The sequence below is a fragment of the Pan paniscus genome, chromosome 8, assembly GCF_029289425.2.
Source record: "Pan paniscus chromosome 8, NHGRI_mPanPan1-v2.0_pri, whole genome shotgun sequence".
Lineage (NCBI taxonomy): Eukaryota > Metazoa > Chordata > Mammalia > Primates > Hominidae > Pan > Pan paniscus.
Genome location: NC_073257.2, coordinates 56325650 through 56349607, shown reverse-complemented (window position 1 = coordinate 56349607; position 23958 = coordinate 56325650). Strand labels below are relative to the sequence as shown.

Below are 23958 nucleotides of genomic sequence, written 5' to 3'. Positions count from 1 at the left end.
CAGTTTCTTCACATTCTCCCCTGTATTTGTCCATCCTGTGTTGCTATAAAGCAAGCTTGTCCAACCTGAAGCCCAACACAAATGCATAAACTTTCTTAAAACATTATAAGAATTTTGCAATTTTTTTTTAGCTCATCAGCTATCATTAGCATTAGTGTATTTTATGTGGGGCCCAAGACAATTCTTCCAATGTGGCCCAGGGAAGCCAAATGATTGGACACCCCTGCTAAAAAGGAATACACAAGTCTGGGTAATCTGTAAAGAAAAGAGGTTTATTTGGCTCACAATTCCGCAGGCTGTACAAGCATGGTACCAGCATCTGCTCAGCTTCTGGTGAGACCTTAAGAAGCTTACAATCATGGCAGAAGGTGAGGGGGAGCCAGCACATCACATGGTGAGAAAGAGAGTGGGGTGGCAGTGGGGGAGGTCCCAGGCTCTTTTAAACAATTAGATCTCAAGGTAACTCATTACCACCGGGAGTGCACCAAGCCATTCATGAGGGATCCACTCCTATGACCCAAATACCTCCCACCAGGCCCCACCTCCAACACTGGAGACCACATTTCAACATGATAATTGGAGGGAACAAATATCCAAATTATACCATCCCTCAACACTTGTTAGTGAATTTTTATTACAGACAACACTCCCTGGGGCATAAAGCATCAGTGGCATCTCATTGTGTTTTAATTTACATTTCTCTAATATCTAACGATGTTTTCATGTGCTTATTGAACTTTCTTTTTTTTTTTTTTTTTTGAGACAGAGTCTCGCTCTGTCACCAGGCTGGAGTGCTATGGTGTGATCTCAGCTCACTGCAACCTCCACCTCCTGGATTCAAGTGATTGTCCTGCCTCAGCCTCCCGAGTAGCTGGGACTACCACACCCGGCTAATTTTTGTATTTTTAGTAGAGATGGGGTTTCACCATGTTGGCCAGGCTGGTCTTGAACTCCTGACCTCGTGATCTGCCTGCCCCAGCCTCCCAAAGTGCTGGGATTACAGGCGTGAGCCACCACGCCCGGCCTCTTTTTATTTATTTATTTATTTATTTATTTTAGATGGAATCTTGCTCTGTTGCCCAGGCTGGAGTACAATGGCGCCATCTCGGCTCACTGCAACCTCCACCTCCCAGGTTCAAGCAATTCTCCTGCCTCAGCCTCCCAAGGAACTGGGATTACAGGCGCATGCCTGTTTCAAGTAAAACTATGATCAAATAAATGTGCATGCCTTTTCTATTAATCTGCCTTTTGTCAGTGATTTTCAGCAAACTTTCAGAGGGCAATGGGGAAGTTTTCCCTTCGCTTTTACATCCCAAACCAAATTTATAGTTATACCTCTTATATTTAGGTCAAGTATCTTTCTTGATTTTTATGTATGATGTAAAATGACTAAACGTATATTTTTTTACATGAGGATATCCAATTATTCCAGCACCATTTGTTGAAAAACCTATCCTTTCTCCACATTGAATTGCCTTGGCACATCTGTCAAAAATCCATTGGTAATGGGCTCAGGTGATCCTCCCGTCTCAGCCTCCCAAGTAGCTGGGACTACAGAGATCACTTGAGCCCATTAAAAAAAAAAATCCAATGATGGTGGGCCCGGTGGCTTACACCTATAATCCCAGCACTTTGAGAGGTTGATGCAAGAGGATTGCTTGAGCCCAGGAGTTCAAGACTAGCCTGATCAACATAGGGAGACCCCATTTCTATAAAAATATTTTAAAATTAGCCAGTGTTGTGTTGCACATCTGTAGTCCCACCTACTCAGGAGGCTGAGGTGGGAGGATCGTTTGAGCCTGGGAGGTCGAGGCTGCAGTGAGCCATGATCTTACCACTGCACTCCAGCCTGGGCAATAGAGTGAGAGACCCTGTCTGAAAAAAAAAAAATCCACTGACCAAAAACATAAGGGTTTATTTCTATTATTATCTCTATTCTGTTTGATGGGTCTATATGTCTACTTTTATGCTATGACCACAGTGTCTTGATAAATGTAGTAGCTGTGACATTGTGAAATACATAATATATAAATCATTTCCTAGCATACAACTCCTAAAACCCTTAGAAACACCAAAGTGATGTCTTATTGTATGTTAATGCATTGACAGCCCCCCAGGTAGCTTCAGGATGGGGCTGTCACCATAAAGACCAAGGGAGGATTACAGGGTTGGGACTTTCAGGCCCACCTCCTCTGGAGAGGGTTGAGGGACTGAAGGTTATGTTGATCACCAATGGCCAGTGGTTTAAACAATCATGGCTATGTAATGAAGCCTCCATAATAACCTCAAGGACAGGGTTCAGAGAGCTTCTAGATAGCAAAACCTATGGAGGTTCTGGAGAGTGGCACACTCCAGGAGGGCATGAAAGCTCCATACCCCTTCCCACATGCCTCACCCTAGGCACCTCCTCATCACTTTCCTTTGTAATATCCTTAAGAATAAACCAGTAAATTTAAGTAGGTGTTTCCCTGAGTTCTGTGAGCTGTTCTAGCAAATTAATTGTGTGGTGACAGCAGTTATGTAAATGAAACCCAAAGAGGTGATTGCGGGGCCCCAACTTGAAGCTGGTGGGTCAGAAGTTTTGGTGGCCAGGGCTTACCTCCAGAATGCCTCCAGATGCACCTAGCAACTGAGAGGGTGTAGGCAGTCTTATAGGCTTGAGCCCTCAACCGGTGGGGTCTGACACTATCTGTCAGGAAAAATCCCCACACATTTGGTCACAGAAGTCTTCTGTGTTGCTTGTCATCGTGGTGTGAGAGCAGATGGAAAAGTTTGTTTTTTCCCCTTAGTAGTTGTATAGCACGCTCTGAAACTGGGATGAATTTTGTCCTTTGTTCTTTTTCAAGATTGTTTTGACCATTCTCAATTCTTCTTTTAGTATAAATTGCAGAATCAGTTTGTCAATTGTTCAGAACAACCCTGCTGCAAATGTGATAGGTGCTGCATTGAACCTATAGATCAATTTGAAGAGTTCTGCAATCTTAAAATTTTGAGCTTCAACTCCATTAATGCAGAGTGTCCCTGCATTTATTTAGATTTTTAAAAATTTCTTTCTGGAATGGTTGTAGTTTTCAGTGTACAAGTCTCACATTTATTTCGTTAAATTTATCTCAAATATTTTATTGTTGCTATGGTTTGAATTTGTTCCCCCAAAATCATGTGTTGGAAACTTATTCCCAATGCAAGTTTGGGGAGGTGGGGCCTAATGAGAGATGATAAGGCCATGTGGGTACAGTGAATGGATTAATGCTGTTGGCATGGCAGTGGGTTTGTTATAAAAGGAGGGAATTCAACCCCTTTTACTTTCACTTTCACTTTCTCTCTCTCACTCTCTTACCTCCCACCATGGGATGACATAGCGAGAAGTTCCTCACTAGATGCCAGAAACTTAATACTGGACTTCCCACCTTCCAGAACTGTGAACTGCAGTTTATCAATATTTTTCTGCATGGATTATGGTTTTTGTGTTGTGTAAGAATTCTGTACCTAACCCAGATCATGAAGATTTTCTCCTGTGTTTGCTTCTAAAATTTTTACAGGTTTGTGCTCTATTTTCAGCTCTATAATCCTTTCTGAGTTAATCTATGTGTGAAGTGTGAAGTATTGGTCAAAGATCATTTTTAATACATGTCTAAATGCTCCAATACCATCTGTTGAAAAGACTATGCTTTCTCTATTGAATTGTTTTTGCACCCACGTTTAAAATTTTTTAACTAGTCATATTTCTGTGGGTCCATTCTTGACTATTTTGTTCCACTGATGTGTATTTCTATACCTCCACCAATACCACAGTCTTGATTACTGTATCTTTAGAGTCTTAAATTGTGTAAAGTGAGTCAAAGTTTTTTCTAGTTTTGTGAAAACTTGTTTTAGCTATTCCAGTTCCTTTGCCTTGGATAACACTTTAGAATCCACTTATCTACATCTACAAAACAATCCTTCCAGGATTTTGACTGATATTTTGTTAAATCTAAAGATCAATTTATGGAGAACTGACATCTTGACTATGGTGAATCTTCCCATTCATGAATATGACATGTCTCTCCATTTATTTAGGTCTTTTATTACTTTCATCAGCATTTTATAGTTCTCAGTGTACAGGTCCTATGCATGTTTTGATTTATACCTAAGGATTTCATTATTTTATGAACTATTGCAAATGACAGTTTTTAATCTCAGCTTTCAATTGTACATTGCTAGTGTGTAGAAACAATTTTTGTATGTGGCCTTGGATCCTATAATCTTGCTAAACTCACTTATTAGTTATTAGATTTTGTTTTTTTGTTGTTGTTGCTGTTTTCTTTTTGAAACAGTCTTGCTCTGTCACCCAAGCTGGAGTGCAGTGGTGCAATCTCAGCCCACTGCAACCTCCACCTTCCGGGTTCAAGCAATTCTCCTGCCTCAGCCTCCCAGATAGCTGGGACTACAGGCATGCACTTTAATGCCTGGCTAATTTTTGTAATTTCATCCAGATGGGGTTTCACCATGTTGCCCAGGCTGGTCTGAACTCCCAGCCTTATGTGATCCACCTGCCTCGGGCTCCCAAAGTGCTGGGATTACAGGCATTGAGCCACCACGCCTGGCCAGGGATTTTGCTTTTTATAGCTTCCTTTGTATGTTCTACATATTCAATCATGTCCTTTGTAAACAGAGACAGTTACAGTCTTTCCTTTACAATCTGTATGATTTTTATTTCCTTTTTTTGATTTATTGCACTGGCCAGGATTGCCAGTCCTATGTTAAATAAGAGTAGTGACAGCAGATATCCTAACCTTGTTTTCATCTTATAGGGAAAATATTCAGTCTTTCACCATTAAGTATGAGGTTAACTGTAGGTTTTTCATAGTTGGCCTCTATGCGGTTGAGGAACTTCCCTTCTACTAGCTTGCCAAGAGCTTGTATCATGAATGGATATTGTATATTGTCAAATGCTTTTTCTGCATCAGTTGGTATGATCAGGTGGTTTTTCCTCTTTGGTCTTTAATCTTCTTTAATGTAGATAACATTGATTGATTTCCAAACACTGAACCAGCCATAACCCCATTTGATCATGATTCTATATTATTAATTCTATATATTGCTGGATTTTATTTGCTAATATTCTATTCAAGATTTTTGCTTCTATGCTCATAAGGAATATTGGTCAGCTTTCTTTTATTGTCCTGTCTTGTCCCATTTTGAATAAACACCCTATTCTTTTAAATGAAAACTTCTTAAATGAAATACATTACCAAAAATCCCATAATTATCATTACCATTTTGAAATATTTTATTCGTTTTCATATGTTAAAGTAGGTTTCCTCAATAAGACAAGCCAGTACCCAGGCTTTGTTCATGGTGTTTGACAGCAGGTAAAACCACTGGTCCCTCTTGAGCCTTGTGCACACGATATAGATGATGGTGGAGCATGTTCTTTTGAGATCTTTAATCAATTCTGTAAGAGACCTCTCATATATATATATATATATGAGAGAAATTTTTTTATTTTATATTTTTATGCAGAAATTTTAATTTTATATTTTTAAAAAATATATAGGTGAAATATATGTATATACATGTGTACATATATATGTGTGCATGTACATATATACATACTATACATTTTTTAAAAAAAACAGAAATGAGTATCACTAACACAACACCAGTTAACATTTACCTTGCACTTTGCATCTGGTATTCAGCTAAGCACTTTATAAAATTACCTCCTTTAAACAAAACTAGTTTTTTTTTATCTGTACATGGTAGACAATTCAACAGGCTACATAACTAGCCAGTGGTTTCACAAAGTATATTAAGAGGTAAGCTGCATCTTGCACCCTGACTCCAAAGATTATACTTCAAAGTTGCTGCCATAAGCTTTCAGATACTGTCCTGTAACCTATTTCTTCATCCAAAATATCCACTTTATCCTTTTTAATGGTTGTATCATATTCCATGATAGATCATATTTTCCAAAATTATTGCAATAATATATTCCATCGAATATACTTTTCTGGTAATGTGACTCTGATACTCCTCTGAAGAAGTATGGTCTATGTTCCCTCCCCTTTGAGTTTGGACAGGCTTGACTATGGAGGAAGAGACACTGAATTTTTTGTTGTTGTTATTGTTTGTTTGAGACAAGGTCTCACTCCAGTTGCCCAGACTGGAGTGCAGTGGTGCAATCTTGGTTCACTGTAACCTCTGCCTCCCAGGCTCAAGCAATCCTCCCACCTCAGCCTCCCCAGCACTACAGGCACGTGCCACAGACCTGGCTAATTTTTTTTTGTATTTTTTTGTAGAGACAGGGCTTCACCAAGTTGCCAAGACTGGTCTTGAACTCCTGGCCCCAAGCAATCCACCCACCTCAGCCTCCAAAGTGGTGGGATTACAGGTATGAGCCGCCACGCCCAGCCGAGATGCTGTTATTTCTGATGCTAGATCACAACAAGCAATAACAGTTTCTCTGCCTGACTCCTCAGAACCCAGGCACCAAGCTGAGGAGGCCTATGCAGCCACATAAAAAGGTCACATGTAGGTGTTCATATGCAACTGCCCTAGCTGAGGTCCCAGCCAACAGTATCAACCACCCAATTTGTGATGGAGCCTTCAGTTGTGTTGTCTGATAGCAACATGCGAACCATATATGTAGGCCGCATATGTAAATTTAAATTTTCTAGTAGTCACATTAAAATTCAATTTTAATACATTGAGTTTAACCTATCTAAGATATAATCAATATAAAAACAATTAAGATAGTTTAGTTTCTTTTTTTATACAAAGTCTTCGAAATCTGATGCACATTTTATACTTACAGTCCTATTTTCAATCAACACACTAGTCTCCATTCAGACTGGCCTCACTTCAACTGCTCAGTAGCCACTTGTGGCTATCATAGTGTGGCCGCTTCAAATGACCCCACTGACCAACTGTTGATTCCAACCTTGAGTTTTCCCAACTGAAACCCCAGACATCATGGAGTTACAAAGCTGTTCCTGCTGTGCCCTTTCTGAATCCTTGACTCACAAAATCTGTGAACACAAATACTGGCAACTAAGTGTGTGACAGTTTATTATACATCTGTAGTAACTGGGATGCTAGCCTATGAGAGTTTCATAACTTATTTAAACATTTCCCTACTTAGATATTTCTCCCACCTCTTTCCAGGATATTAGTATAACCAGTGATGATGAGCAATACAAGCTCTGTAAGTTAGTCAAATTATTTCCTGAAATGTTTGAGGGTGGCATTTCTGGGTCAATGAGAACATACATTTACATTTACATTCATGTTGCCAAACTGTTATCCAAAGCAACTTAACCAGTTCTTACCAACAATCATCTATGTGTGTGCAACCGTGCTTCTTTTGATTAAATCTGGCCCTCTGCAATCATGAGTTGAATACTTAGATCCTTTCTTTTCTATTTTATAACATTCCTAAGTTTGCTTTATTGCTTTTACATTGTGAACTATATCCGTGATATATTTTTATCACAAAATATTCAGGCAATGCATTGACTATACAAAAGAAGTACTATACCATTATTCTTTACTTTGGATCTTTTTCAACTTAATGTCATAGACAACTTTGCCTGTCAGCTCATAAAAGTCTAACTCACCAAATGTTAATTAATTAAAGGACTGTCTTTTAATTAAATGTTGAGTGACTACATGGTAGTCCAAAGACTGCATATATCTTAAACATTCCTCTGATGACAGATATTACAGTGATGCCACCTCTTCATTACTACAATGCTGTAAAGACCACCTTTACTTTTTAATTAGATTTTAAGTAGAAATGTTAGGTCAAAGGGTCAAAGTTGGTAGGCATAATCATTTATATTTCTTTTTCTGACAACTGTACATTCACATCCAAGACCGTTTCTCCACTGGAATTTTTATATTTATGTATTTTAAGGACTCTCTAAATATTCTAAGTGTTACCTGTTAAATATGATGATGGTAATATTTTCTCCAAGTCCAGCCCTTTGTATTTTAATACTACGAAGCCTCTAGTTGCAGAAACTAAAAGCTTTTAGTTTCTGTGTGGCATTTGTCTTATTTTTATGACTTCTGAGTTTTCTTATATAGGAAGATAACTATACTAAGTTACAGAAGATACATGAATGATGCTTGATTAAATATTTCATTTCAAAGAACTCAGTCAAAGTCATAATTTCACTTCATCATACCAATATAGGTCGAGTATCCCTTGTCTGAAATGCATGAGACCAGAAGTATTTAGGATTTCAGACTTTTTTGGACTTTGCAATATTTACATGCACATAATAAGGAATCTTGGGGGTGCATTTTAACTGCAACCCATCACATAAGGTCTGGTGTAGAATTTTGCACCTGTTGGTGCTCAGACAAATTTTGGATTTTGGAGCACTTCAGATTTCAGATTTTCCAGTTATGGATGCTCAACCTATACTACATCCTCATCAAAGATAACTGCTGTTAGCTGAGTGTGGTGGTACGTGCCTGTAGCCCCAGCTACTCCAGAGACTGAAGTGGGAAGGTTGTTCAAGCCCAAGTTCAAAACTACAGTGAGCTATGATCACATGGCACTCCAGCCTGGGTGACAGAGTAAGAGCTAGTTTCTTTAAAAAAAAAAAAAAAGAGAGAGAGAGAGAGATAACTGCTGTTAAGATTGGTCTTTATTTGTCCAGGTCTTTTTGAATGCATATAATATAGATTTCCTGAAACTTGCTTCTTTAACAAGGGTATATTGGGTATATTATCATGGGTATATTTCTACTGTTGTATTTTTTTACTTAGAGATGGAGTCTTGCTATGTTGCCCAGGCTGGAGTGCAGTGGCTATTCACATGCACAATCATAGTGCATTACAGACTCAAACTCCTGGGCTTAAGCAATCCTGTCTCAGCCTCCCAAGTAACTGGGACTACAGGCATATGCCACCATGCCTGGCTTTGTACAGTATTTACAGCTCCACCTCATTCTTTTCAATTAGCACACAGTATGCTATAACTACTTCCATACTGACATACATTTAGTTTCTTCAAATATTTCACTAGTAGAACCTCACAATGAATATCCTCACAAGTGATATGTTCTCTCAGAAGTACACAGAGTATTTCTGTTAAATGCATAATTTATTTAATGTCTCCTCTATGATGGTCAGAAGGAATAAACTACTCTGCACAATTTGCCACACTAACTACATTTCATGGCTCTTTCTTTATTATGAATTTTCTTATGTTGCTTAAGGGCTGAACTTCGGGGAAAAGCTTTCCCACATTCATTACATTTATAAGGTTTTTCCCCAGTATGGAGTCTCTGATGTTCAACAAGGCCTGAGCTGTGCCGAAAGGCTTTCCCACATTTCTTACAGTGATAGGGTTTTTCTCCAGTATGAATTCTCTGATGTCCAGTAAGGGTTGAGCTCTTTGTAAAGGCCTTCCCACAGTCACGACACTGATACGGTTTATTTCCACTGTGAGTTTTCTGATGACCAGCAAAGGATGAGCTATACCTGAAAGATTTTCCACATTTACTGCAGTGATAGGGTTTCTCCCCAGTATGCATTCTTTGGTGACTAATAAGAGTTGAGCTCTTCCTAAAGGCTTTTCCACATTCATTACACTGATATGGCTTCTCACCAGTATGGATTTTCTGATGTTCCAACACAGTTGAATTATCCCTGAAAGCTCTCCCACACTTGTTACATTTAAAAGGCTTCTCTCCACTATGTATTCTTTCATGACGAGTAAGAGCTGCATTCTGAGCGAAGGCTTTCCCACAGTCATTACATTTGTAGGGTTTCTGGCCAGTATGAATTCTCTGATGACTCAAAAGGATTGAGTTCTTTCTGAAAGTTTTTCCACATTCAATGCATCTGTGGGGTTTCTCCCTAGAATGAATTCTCTGATGGTTGATAAACGTTGAGTGCTTCTTCAGGAACTTCCCACATTCAATACATCTATAAGGCTGTTTGCCTGCATGAACCTTATGGTGATTTAAAAGGGATGAACTGTTCATAAAGGCGATCCCACATTCTTTACATTTATGTGGTTTCTCACTGGTGTGATTTCTCTGGTGGCTAATAAAGGACGAATTGTATTTGAAGACTTTCCCACATTCCTTGCACTTATAGTTCTTCTCTATGGAGCTTCTGCCCTCCCAGTCCAGGCCTTTTTCCATCATGACACTTTTCGTTCGCTCTCCCAGAACAGATCCTTCAGAAGTGCTTTGCTTTAGGGCTGACATCTTTGTTTCAAACCAGTAATCCTGGACTGAAAGAAAATTTTAAAAATTCAAATGTTCTTTATGTTGAAATGCTGAAAGTGAGAGTTGTGCAAGGACTTGAATAATGTTCTATTCTACACAACTAAAGGTTATGAAAAATTATTAATGTGTCCCACTTGTGATTCTTGCTGAGAAAAGATGGCCAGACTAAGGGCAGGAAAAGGAAGTATGATTTTAAAGAAAAGAAAAGAATCTGTACTATAAACATTGCATTTAAAGAATGCAGTGAGCCCCTAAGAAGTTGCCAAGTTAGGAAGACAACACAGGAAACAGCTAAAAAAGAAAAAAGACAATGTGAGAATAAATACAAAATTGAGGAGAAAGCCCAGAGTCACAAAGCAAGCTATAATTACTACTAGGGCAGATTTCTGCAGGTGGTATATTTGAGAACATTATGATGTCACCAAGAACTTGAGAAAAATATTTCTCTGTGAGGATTTAAGAGTGAACCAATATTTAATTGCTCAGTGGAAAAAAGAAAACAGAAAAAATATTCAAGGAACAAAAATAGTTCTCAGGCCAATAAGATTTTACTATAAACTAAATTTTTAACATATCTAAAAAACAACATACCTATGCCAGGCACGGTGGCTCATGCCTGTAATCCCAGCACTTTGGGAGGCCGAGACGGGTGGATTACTTGAGGTCAGGAGTTCAAGCCCAGCCTGGCCAACATGGCAAAACCCTGTCTCTACTAAAAATGCAAAAACTAGCCAGCCATGGTAGCACATGCCTTCAATCCCAGCTACTCGGGAGGCTGAGGCAGGAGAATCGCTTGAACCCGGGAGGCAGAAGTTGCAGTGAGCTGCATGCCACTGCACTCCAGCCTAGGTGACAGAGCAAGACTCTGTCTCAAAAAACAAAAAAAAATTACCAATCAATGGGTGTACTATGTGAATTTTCTCTAGCTTTTTACAAAGTACAGACACAAGACCTAAGACAGACAGAGTGAAATGATTCAGACAAAAACGTTCTGAAAAACTAATAGAGCCAAACTTGTAGTAAAATTAACAATCACCAACCAATTATTTTACTAAATGCGCTTTTCTTATAAACATAAGTTGTATCTATCTATACCTAAAGATATATACACATACATATATTTATATGTATTTATACTTAGTAGTCTGGGGAGAAATTCCATGCAATGGATATTAGAGCTAAGACTTATTTTTTCAAGGAAATGTAAGTTGAAGGTGAAGCCCAGTCAGAAACAGCCCACATTCTTCCAATGGCCTTTGATGGGATATGTGTTTAATGTATTATGATCAAACTAGAGAAAATTTCAAGATACTGATTGTAAAGCTGGCAACGTGAAGACACATATGGGCACTTGTTCTATGACAAAGGTGGTCTTGCAAAGCAGTGAGGAAGAGGAGGTTCTGCATTAGTACATTTTAGGAGAAAAAAAATATATAAACCCTAACTCATATGACGCACAGAAATCCATTCTAAGAGGATGGTAAATGTAAACATAAAAACCAAATAATAAAGCTTCTAGAAATTAACACAGAAGAATATCTTCATGATCTCGGGAAAAGAAAAAATATTAAAATCACAAAAATAATAAATGTTAATAAATAATTGTTAATATATAATTTAAAATAAACATTTTAAATAAAGCATGACACAAAAAAGCACTGACAAAAAAGAAAGGGATTGATCAAATGGAAGAACTGGGCTGGGCACGGTGGCTCATGCCTGTAATCCCAGCACTTTGGGAGGCTGAGGCAGGAGGATAGCTTGAGGTCAGGAGGTCCAGACCCACCACCTGGGCAGCATAGCAAGTCTCCATCTCTACAGAAAAAAAACATGTTTTGAATTAGCTGAGCATGGTGGCATGTGTCTGTAGTCCCAGCTACTCAGGAAGCTGAGACAGGATTGCTTGAGCCCAGAAAAAGGAAGAACTGCTATTCATCAAGACCATTAACAGTCAGTAACAACAGAGAGAGGGATGGTACAATACATGTAATCAATAACAGGCTCTTCAAATAGTTACCCAATCAGAGATGCTCTATAGGGACCAATAAATATTCTAAAAGGTCTTTTTTTTTTTTGATACGGAGTCTCACTCTGTCGCCCAGGCTGAGTGCAATGGCGCAATCTCAGCTCACTGCAACCTCCACCTCCCAGGTTCGAGTGATTCTCCTGTCTTAGCTCCCCGAGTAGCTGGGACTACAGGTGTGTGCCACCACACCCAGCTAATTTTTTGTATTTTTAGTAGAGACAGGGCTTCACCATGTTGGCCAGGCTGGTCTCGAACTCCTGACCTCAGGTGATCCGCCCACCTCAGCCTCCCAAAGTGCTGGGATTACAGGCGTGAGCCACCATGCCCAGCCCTAAAATGTCTTTAACTTCATTAGATATAGAGACATGGATATGAAAACCACAATGAGGCACACAGAACATCCACCAGAATGACTAACTTCACAAGACTGACCACAGGAAGTGCTAGCCAGGACATGGAACAAGGAGTGCTCTCACACACTGATGAAGGAGTATAACTGGGTACAAAACTCTGGAAGATTATCTGACATTATATACTAAAGCTGAATACATGCCCAACAGAAATGTAGCCACGTAGGAACCAAAAAATAAAGTATAAGAATGTTTACAGCACTTGCAATAGCCAAAAGCTGGAAAATGCCATATATGCATCTGAATGTAAGAGAGAAACTGCAGTAGAGTCACACAATGAGTCACTCTAGAACAGTGATTTTCCAAGCATGGGCTCCAGCCCCGCAGCACCAGCATCAGCATGCCTGAGAACCTGCTGAATAAAGAACTCTGCAGGGGGCCCCGCAACTGTACTGCAGCATGCATTCTGAGGCACGCTACAGTTTTCAGAAGCATTGATCCACAGCAAAGAAATAACTAAAAATGAATTTGAAAACATGTTATGCATAAGCCAGACCAAAAATTATATGTACTATATGATACCATTCACATAAAGTTAAAAACAGGCAAAAATAAACTATAGTGTTAGTTCAAGGGGAGGAGAATGGACAATAATTGGGAGGAATTATGATGTGATTTACTCGGGTATTGCCAAAGTTCTATTTTTTAACCTAAGTTTTGGTTACATGGGTATAGAGTTTTAAAATACTAATTTAGGCTGTATACATATTTTATCAGCTTTTCTATATATGTGTTAATTTTTTTAAAGGCTTTAAGAAAAGGAGAGTCTAGCTTATCAATCTCTTAGTACTTCAATCACAGAAATCAAAACACAAATTGTAAAATATCTAAAAAATGATAATGAAAGCTCTACATACTGTAACCTACTGAATATAACTAAAACATTACATAGACAAAGTTTAAGGCTTTAAATATTTATATTACATCAGTAAGAAAGAAGAAAAATCAATGAATGAATAACTAAAATGTTTAGGAGAAAGTAAGTAAACCCAAGGAAAGCAAAAGGGAAAAGGAACTTAAGATTCAAAACACAGAAAACAGTAACACTAATAAATACATCCAAATGCTTTTGTTCAAAAAAATAAAACAGAGCTAATAAAGGGGAAATAGGAAAATATAGGAAATGGAAAAAAGACAAAGTAAGAAATCAGGGAAAAGTAACCAAAGATGTGGAGAATATTACTAAGAGTTATAAAAAGCTACTTTGTTCAACACAAGTAACTTATGACCTTGAATTACTGGATGCTTTTTAGGAAATTATAAATTACTAAAACTGTTTCCTAGAGAGAGAAAATCTATTTGGACAAGTCAGTATTGACAACACTGTCAAAAAAAGTACCCGCAATTCCTCCCCTCTGCTCCACATCACAATAAATAAGCAAAAACGGGACAAAGGACCCAAACCTTTAGGGAACAGCTATCATGTGAGTTAAACTAGACTAAAGGATAAAAATATGAAAGACCAAAAAAATGTTTTATGAAAGTATTACAAAATTAAAATCAAAGCCCAATGAAAATGGGCAGATGAAAAAGAAAATGTAAATACACTTAAGTATCAGTGCAAAAATTTAAATAAAAGATTGGCAAACAGAATCATCCACTGTCATATTCAGAGAATGATATAATGTGTCATGGCCAAGATAAATGAGAATAAAATCTACCACAGAAACAGATCAAAATGGAAAAGACAGATATTTCCATATACCTCGAAAAGGCATTTAATAAAATTCAGCAATCATGCTTGATTTAAAAAACTAAAATTTCTTAACAAAACATGTGAATGAAATACTTCCTTTAAATAACAATGTATGTGTATCCCAACTCAACAGCCAGCTCAAATGAGAAGGCCAGACACAATGCAAAGATGCAAAGACAAGCATATCCATCATTACCTTTGTTAATATAAAGCTGATATAAAACAAACTTTTTAAAAAAAATCTGTGATATATATGATATACAATTAATTTCCTGAATGTATAAAGAACCCTTCACACTGACAATAAAAAGACCAACAATCTAACAGTAAAACGGGCAAAGGACTGAACAGGCAGTTCTCAGGAAAGATAAATACAAGGGTTGCTGAAAATGTTGAAACATGCTAAATCACACTCCTGATAAGAGAAAGGCAAATTAAAATTATAATAAAATATTTTCACCTCTCAGATTTGCAAGGATCAAAGCATATAAGACACTGCTGACAAGCTATAAGAGTGGCACTCATATGTTGTCATTAGGAGTATAAACATGTATTATCTTTATGAATAGTGGAAATACCCACCAAATTTGGTGGATTTAAAAATTTTAACCTTTAACAATTCTTATAGGAATTTATTCTATAGATTTACTTGTACACAAGAGAATTGATGTGTATGAGGATAATCACTGCAACATCGTTCAGAGTCATTATGTCCACTAAAGATAACTGATTACATAAATTATAGGACATCCATAAAGTGGAACACTATGCAGGCATCAAAAAGAAAGATAAGCTGGCATGGTGACGCACGCCTGTAATCCCAGTACTTTAGGAAACTGAGGCAAGAGGAATGCTTGAGGCCACGAGTTCCAGACCAGCCTGGGCAAAATAGCAAGATCTCATCTCTACAAAAAAAAAATTTAAGAATAAATAAATAAAATTAAAAATAAAAAAATTTAGCCAGGTGTGGTAGCATGCTCCTGTGGTCCCAGCTACTCAGGAGGCTGAGGCAGGAGGATCACTTGAGCCAGGAGGTCAAGGTTGCAGTGAGCCATGATCACACCACTGTACTTCAGCCTAGGAAACAGTGAGACTCTGTCTCCAAAAGAAAGAAAGAGAGAGAGGAGAGAGAGAGAGAAGCTCTAAACAATATAGTTATGTCAAATGACTTCTAAGACATAAATGCCAAAGTAACAGGCAAAAGAGCGTGCTACCATGTGCTTAAAGAATTCATGGATACTCTCACAAAGTATACATCACACCTACAAATCTCCACAAGAAACTGACACAGGGATGCCTCTGGGGAGGGGAACTGAGTGATGGGAAAGGTATGTGAAGGAGACTGTATACCATTTGAACCATCTGAATGTGGTACCATAAGCATGTCTAACAACTAACAGAAAGGGAAATATACACACACAAAAAAAAACATAAAATACTGACTGGTTGTGAAGTCTTTGTAGAAAGATTTACTAGTCCTCTAAGCAGATGAAAGAAATATTAGGGGAAACATTGCTTGTTTTCATTACGTCCAAGTTTTAAACATTCTATTTCAAATAACAACCAAAATTAAAACAGAAAGAACAAAGAATAAAGAAGACTGAGTGACTTTTGTTACTATATAAAGAATCTACACAAGAATTTAGGGGGGAAATGTTAAACACAGTAAGAATAAAAGGAATTACTTCAAAAGCATCCCACCCACAACCAGCAAAGACCTAGGTTAAGCAAGACTATGTATTACTGGTATTTTACATGAAATACAGTTATAAACATTCTCCTGAAGAGGATAGAGGCAAAATGACAATTAGAGTTTTAGAAGAAAAAATACTGGCAGGATAAATATTTTAGGTGAGAGAAATATTCAGGCTTAGAGATTTAGAAATGAACTACGGCACACAGAAAGTGACATACAAAAACATATACAAAGTATACACAGAAAAAAATGAGAGCCAAGAGCAAAGGACAGTAGAAAAGACAAATAAAAGAAGATCCCTAAGAAAAGGAAAGAAAATGCTTCCCCAACAATGTGTTTGCCAAAAATCGCAATTACCTGAGAGCTAAAAAACCATGCTTATGTTTGGAATCTGCGACTACCACCAGGAAGTGGTATATAGTGAGTTAGCAAGCTTCCATGAGAGAGTGGGTAAGGAATGGAAAATGAACATGGGCCAGGCGTGGTGGCTCACATCTGTAATCCCAGCACTTTGAGAGGCCAAGGTGGAAGGACCACTTGAGGCCAGGAGTTCGAGACCAGCCGTGACTAATATAGGGACACTCCATCACTACATAAAATAAAAATTTAAAAATTAGCCAAGCATTGTGGTGGACGCCTGTAGTCCCAGCTACTCCTACTCAGGGGCCTGAGGCAGGAGGATGGCTTGAGTCCAGACTTTGAGGTTGCAGTGAGCTACAATTACACTCCAGCCTGGGCGACAGGGCGAGACTGTCTCAAAAAATATTAAAAAAAGAAAGAAAGAAAATGGAACAGAAGTAGAAAGAAACAAAAGATACCTGGCGAATGCCTGGAAAGAAAGAGAGAAAAATCACATAAAGAGCTTGAGGATTTCAGAAGGCTGGGAGATGGCACAGATGGGCCTGAGGCCCTCAGGAAGGCAGCAGCCCTCCCAAGTGCAGAAAGGCTGGGGAGAAAAGCGGCCAGCCACTTGACAGGAGGATGACATCAAAAGAGGAAACCAGTGCCTTTCTGCACCAACAGGGCACTCAAAGATGAGCTTTCCACTCAGGAACCCCCGTACTGCTCCGTGTGCTCAGCTTCTGCCGGGATGTTCCCCACCCACTCACCTGCATGTGTGCCTGATGGAGCCTCTCGCACCTCAGTCCAGGGCTCTGCCCCTTGCTCCAACTGAGTAATTAGTTTTGGTTTGGAAGAGAGAAGCCCTGTTCATAAAGAAAAAGGATCTTAGAGGAAGAAAAAAAAAATGAATGAAAAGGAATGTGATGGCGGTTACAAGCACAAGCAGTCACCCCAGACCTCAGTGTCAACTTGAGCATCTGCAATGAGCATGGACAGGTCAGAGAGGCCTACAGGGTGGCACCCAGGATGTCCAACTCATGGAGTAAAGCAAATGGAGGGGGCAAAGTCAACTAGAAAACCAGGTCCTCCTGGAGGACGAGAAACTCCTATTTTGGGAGGCAGATGAATCATGACACAGAAACATTCCAGAACTGGGCTAGCTGGCACCACAAAGCTACCCATCTTAACTCTGTATGGCTCTGACCTTTCTTGAGGGGTGTAAGGGGCATAAACTCCAGCCTCTAAGCCCATACTTAAGAAAAACAAAACAAAAAGCACATCATTTAAGATTTTTTCAATACCCCAAACCATTCACCCTATGAAAACACAAAGTTGCCCAGCAGACCAATCCTGAGTCAAGGAGAAAGCCATCCTCACCCACAGACACCAGATTCCCATAGTTCTCCAGCATCACATCCCTGTACAGGGCCCGCTGAGCAGCATCCAGGTGTCTCCACTCAATCCGGGTAAAGGCCACAGCCACATCCCCAAATGTCAGCGGTCCCTGCAAAACCAAACCCAATTCTGCTCATCCGGGAATCCCCGAGGGAGGCATCCCAAGAGAAGGAAGCAAGGTGGTCAAAGCCAGCTTCTGACAGTTCCAACAGTGCTCATGGAAACCAACAAGTAAAAGCTGAGGGCTGAGGGGATGTGCGACTCCTCCCTTGAGCGGGTTCTTCCTGCATGCCTGTCCTGCTCCCTCCTCCAGGCCTAGCCTCTGCTCACTCCACCCTTCATGTTACCTCATCAAAAAGGTCTTCTATTTCTCCACCCCATCCTCTGCCACTCAGTCTCGAAACCCATTTCACTTTTCTTCACAGGATTTCTCACCACCTGGCAGGAGAGGTTTGCACTGACTGTCAGCATCCTCTCTAATGTGAGCTCCAGGGGGACAGTGTGGGTCACTGCTGCCTCCCAGCCAAAAACACTGCCTGACACAGAAGTGTTCAGGCTTTATTCAATCAACAAATGAATAGAAACTTTGAAAAGACATGGAAAGTGATTAGCTTTATCCGAGAATTTACAGGGAGTATGATCTGACTCTGGGGCAGAATATTTTTAAAAAAGAAAAAAAAATTGCTTTTCATAACAGTAACAACTTACTATGTACCAGCCACGGTGCTAAACCCTGAGATACATATCATCTCTCTAAATTTCTGCCGTAACTATATAAAGTAAAATCTATTTCATAGCTAAAGACACAAAGGTTCAGAGAGTTGGAAGAACTTGCTCAAGGTCCCAGGGCTGGTTGAAGGCACAGTATAAAAGGAAGCTACAAAAAGTGGTAATGAAACTAGAACAAATTGGAATGGCTATGAAATATTAAAAGAAAAAATGAGTAAGCCTTAAAAAAATGAAAAGTGTGTTTCAAATGAAATTACTTGACTTGTTAGAGCAGTAGAAATGTAGGTGATCTTTAATTTTTTTAATTTTATTTCTATAATAGACACTCAAATGTTTATCACTTCCTTTCAAAATACCAATTATTTAATCAGCTTCTCAAAATCCTTCAAAACCTAGTTTTCTCCAGGATAAAAGCAAACTCCAGTCTGGGATTCTAGACCATGAATGTTTCCAACTTTCTCAGACCAGTTTGTTCATGGTCCCGCCATAATGACTTCATTCAGGCAGCGCTTTCCCCTAGTATCCTCTGCAATTATGCAAATCTCATTTATTCTTCAGGAAGAACTAAGGCGCCCACTACTCCACCCCTCCCACCCTACCACACACTAAAGGTCAAGAGAGCACTGCTATCACCCTATGTCTTTATGGCCTACGTCTTTACATGCTAACGTGTATTTTTTTCATCGTCTGCCAGTTTGCAAAGCACTTTTCTGTTTCAAGCACTCTAGAAAACATGGGTAGCAATAATCTACTTGGTGAATGACTACGTAATGGGTAGACAGGACAGAAATCGCGGGACCCATCCAGGACTGGTTCGGGTAGCTTTGTCCACACACAGGGCAGGGCATTGTCCGGGCAAGAGGCATAAACCCCACCTCGCTGAAACACGTGGTTTCTCAAGAAATGGAAAAATCAAACTTGCCTGGATCTGGGCTCTTGGGGCCATCTGTCTCCTGAACTGTTCTCCCAGGCAAGGGCAGAGAATCCTGCGTAAGTCAATCTGGGAAAGAAGAGAGGAAATTGAGGAAGTCCCTCCGTGCCCTAGCCTAGCTAGAATCTGCCCTCTGGACCAGGTCCCCGCCCGCCCGTTCCCTCCACAGGTGGGCAGACAGGTCCAGGTGGGTACGCTCGGGAAGAAAGGAAAGGGAACGGCTGCTGGGATCCGGCCTGGACTGCAGCCAGCTCCACGCCAAACACTTTTGGCAGCACCGGGGGACGGCCTTGTCAGTGGCCCAATCTGTCGGCCGGGGCGCAAGGCTGGAGCGCTCTGTGATGCACCAGCCTCGAGCGGTCGCTCCACACGGCGCAGCCACTGCGGGTGGGCACTGCCCACCGCCGCCTTCCCCTCCCACCCCGGCTCGCCCCTCGACCCGCCCCTGGGAAAGGCGGGGAGCACCCGCCAGGGGCTCGAGGCTTCAGGGACCCAGCCTGACCCCGGCCGCTCACGAACCGAACCGAGCCGGCAGGGCTGCGGAGCTGCACGCCCAGAGAGACAGCGACCACACCACGCTGTTCGGACAGTAACCACCAGCCAGGGGCTGGTGCAGCGCTCGCACCACGCGGAGACAGGCTGGGCCGGAAGCGGAAGTGGCTGAGGCCGCGGAGGCCTCTGGGAAACGTAGTCTGGGCCGCTTGGGGTCTTAGGGGCTCCATCCGCAGAGCAGGTTGGCATCACCTGGGAATCTTTGAAAAGTGAAGGTGCGGGAAGTGGAGAGCGGCTGATCGCAGTCGGGAGGTGATACATTATGACTGACATGCAAAATCTGGTAAAAAATTGGACAGGGCAGTGGGCCGCCTGGAGGCAGTATCCCATACCTCTGACATGCACCGTGGATATGGAGATAGTCCTTCAACAGCAGGAGCAGCTCCATATGCGCAGGCATTTGACTCGCTGCTTGCCTGCCCTGTGGCAGAGTACTTGAAGATCAGTAAAGAGATTGGGGAAGACGTGCAGAAAGATGTGGAGATGGTACACACAGTTTTGAAGTTGGAGTGAGCTCTCTTGGTTACAGCTTCTCAGTGTCAATAGCCGGCAGGTAATAAGCTTTCCGATTTGTTGGCACCTATCTCAGAGCAGATCCAAGAAGTGATAACCTTTTGGGAGAAGAACCGAGGCAGCAAGTTGTTTAATCAGCTGTCAGCTGTCAGTGAAAGTATCCAGGCCCTAGGCTGGGTGGCTATGGCTCCCAATCCTGGCCCTTATGTGAAAGAAATGAATCATGCTGCTGTGTTTTATACAAACTGAGTCCTTAAAGAGTACAAAGATGTGGATAAGAAGCATGTAGACTGAGTCAAAGCTTATTTAAGTATATGCACAGAGCTGCAGGCTTACATTAAGGAGTTCCATACCACCGGACTGCCTGGAGCAAAACGGGGCCTGTGACAAAAGAACTGAGTGGACTGCCATCTGGACCCTCTGCTGGATCAGCTACTCCTCCCCCACCACCAGGCCCCCCTCCTCCACTAGTCTTTGTCAGTTCAGGCTCAGATGAGTCCGCTTCCCTCTCAGCACTGTTTGCGCAGATTAATCAGGGGGAGAGCATCACACATGCCCTGAAACGTGTATCTGATGACATGAAGACTCACAAGAACCCTACCCTGAAGGCTCAGAGTGGTCCAGTACGCGGTGGCCCCAAGCCATTCTCTGCACCTAAACCCCAAACCAGCCACAAAGAAGGAGCCAGCTGTACTTGAACTGGAGGGCAAGAAGTGGAGAGTAGAAAATCAGGAAAATGTTTCCAATCTGGTGATTGATGACACAGAGCTGAAACAGGCGGCTTACATATACAAGTGTGTCAACACGATGTTGCAAATCAAGGGCAAAATTAACTCCATTACAGTAGATAATTGTAAGAAACCTGGTCTGGTATTCGATGATATGGTGGGCATTGTGGAGATAATCAACAATAGGGATGTCAAAGTTCAGGTGATGAGTAAAGTGCCAACCATTTCCATCAACAAAACAGATGGCTGCCATGCTTACCGGAGCAAGAATTCCCTGGATTGTGAAATAGCCAGTGCCAAATCTTCTGAGATGAATGTCCTCATTCCTACAGAAGGCGGTGACTTTAATGAATTCCCAGTTCCTGAGCAGTTCAAGACCCTCTGGAATGGGCAGAAGTTTGTTGCCACAGTGACAGAAATTGCTGGATAAGCGAAGTGCCACTGGGTTCTTTGCCCTCCCTTCACACCATGGGATAAATCTGTATCAAGACGGTTCTTTTCTAGATTTCCTCTACCTTTCTGCTCTTAAAACTGCTTCTCTGCTCTGAAAAGCACAGCTACCTGCCTTCACTGAAATATACCTCAGGTTTGCAGTGGGATAGCAGGTCAGTTGATCTTCTGCAGGAAGGTGCAGCTTTTCCAAATCAGCTCAACTGCCAACGAGGACTAATGATGCATTTTAGCTTTGAGCTTTGGGGGTTATTCTACCAACAAACAGTCCACTGGGAAGAAAACAGTCCCAGGAATTAACAGATCAGAATGTTCACACTGGTTAATCTTTTTCTGACAATGAGCATGAAGGTAGCAGAAGCTGGTGTGTTTCCAGATGGTTCTTCTAACCAAACTAATTTTTCACTATTGACAAGTGAGGCAAGGATTGCACTGGACCAGAGGCTGAGGCTTGGCCATCTAGCATTCCATGCAAAATTGTTTCCTATAAGCATTCCTTTTATTCACTATTCTATCCTGGGTCTGCCTCAACCATGAGATAGGAGAGTCTCCGGTACTAGCTGCTGTAGCAGTGCCCTTCATCCAGGGCAGTTAAAGGAGTATTCGACCCTTTCTTTCTCTGGGATCCCTGCCCAGCACCTTCCTAAAGAGATGAAAAAAAAAAAGGAAAAACAGCACTCCATTCCAAGGAGTCTGGGATTCCTGAATCCTCCTTCCCTGCTAGGTGCCTGTCACCTGTCTTCACTGCCTCCTTTTCCCTGTCACACTCACCAGCTTATGGCTTCCGTCCAAGCACCTGAACAGGGGACCAAAACCTCCACTGCAAGCTGCTTTTAGGTCTTGATTTATGTAAGAATCTTGCACAGCACTGCTAATGTAAGTTTCAGTTTTTTCCCTCTAGGACAAACACTTACCAAAATATGCAACTTTTTTGGTGGGAAGAGAGATTGTCCTGTGATTTCTACCCATTTCCTGATCCTGTGGAAATAAATCTTTATGTACTTAAAGTTATACAGAAAATAGAATAAAATAAATACCAAAAAAAAAAAAAAAGCAAAGTGAAGGTACCTGGGTCCCAGCTTCAGAGATTCTGAATTAATTGCCCTAAGTGTGGTCCTGGCATTCGGATTTTTTAAAGCCCCCAAGTGGTTCTAATGTACTGCTTAGGTTGACATCTGCCACCAGAAACTGATACGGAAAGTATGAGAGACATATTTTCTGTGCCTTTGGATAGCTATTTGTTTCCAAATAATCCTGTTTTTATTTCATACAAATAAAAAGCATGTTAGAAAAGTACATCACCTAGAACACTAAAAACATTATTTCCTCACCATTTGCTGACATAGAAAATGAAAGTAGGTTGAATCTGTTTTAACAAATGTATTATTTTCTAGGAAAAACATATGTTTCTATTTATTAACTCCAGGAATTGGAAAGCTAAGGGAGGAAAATGTATCTCTCTCATTCAATTAGGGCCTTTTTTTTTTAAGAAAATTTCTCAGGATGGTGCGTTCATTTACCAATTTACCAGTGATTGACCAAAGGCCCACTGCGTGCTACTCACTTCTGGATGCTAAGGATAGAACAGCTGACAAGCGTCCCTCCTAGACTAAAGTGGAGTCAGGCTCCTTTGCATCCTCCTTTCAACTATGCCTTGTCCTGGCCTGGTGAGCCGAGTTTTAGCCAAGAATCCTACAAAGCCACTTTATCAAGAATCATGGCCAGGCATGGTGGTTCACACCTGTAATCCTAGGACTTTGGGAGGCTGAGGCGGGCGGATTGCCTGAGCTCAGGAGTTCGAGACCAGCCTGGGCAACACAGTGAAACCCCGTCTCTACTAAAATACAAAAGAAATTAGCTAGGCGTGACAGCGTGCGCCTATAGTTCCAGCTACTCAGGAGGCTGAGACAGGAGAATTGCTGGAACCTGGGAGGTGGAGGTTGCAGTGAGCTGACATCGCGCCACTGCATTCCATCCTAGGTGACCGAGTGAGACTCTACAAAAAACAAAAGAATCACACTTTTTCCATCACACTTTTTCCATCCCACTTTTTCCAGCAAGGGCACCTAAGGACCAGTCTTTCCTTACTTTGGGGGCTGGATCCAGAATCTGCATTTATTTATGTATGGCTACCATTTGCTGAGTCCAGAGGACATGCAGAGCCTTTTACATACATCATTACACTGAGCTCTCACCACCAAAGAAGGTACAATTATTATTCTCATTTTGCAGATGAGGAAATTGGCTCAGAGAACGTA

General features: G+C 40.9%; 1 protein-coding gene across 1 annotated transcript; it reads right to left on the bottom strand.

The window, feature by feature from the left end:
• Positions 1–7723: 7723 nt before the first annotated feature.
• On the bottom strand, positions 7724–23008 carry ZNF485 (zinc finger protein 485). The gene is made up of 5 exons (XM_003816735.5): positions 19977–23008; positions 19449–19526; positions 17780–17906; positions 17170–17265; positions 7724–10237 (listed from the first exon to the last, which is right to left on the bottom strand). The coding sequence occupies exons 1-5, from the start codon at positions 20337–20339 to the stop codon at positions 9159–9161; spliced, it is 1743 nt and encodes a 580-aa protein (XP_003816783.2). The 5' UTR covers positions 20340–23008; the 3' UTR covers positions 7724–9158.
• Between the last annotated feature and the right edge of the window lie 950 nt (positions 23009–23958).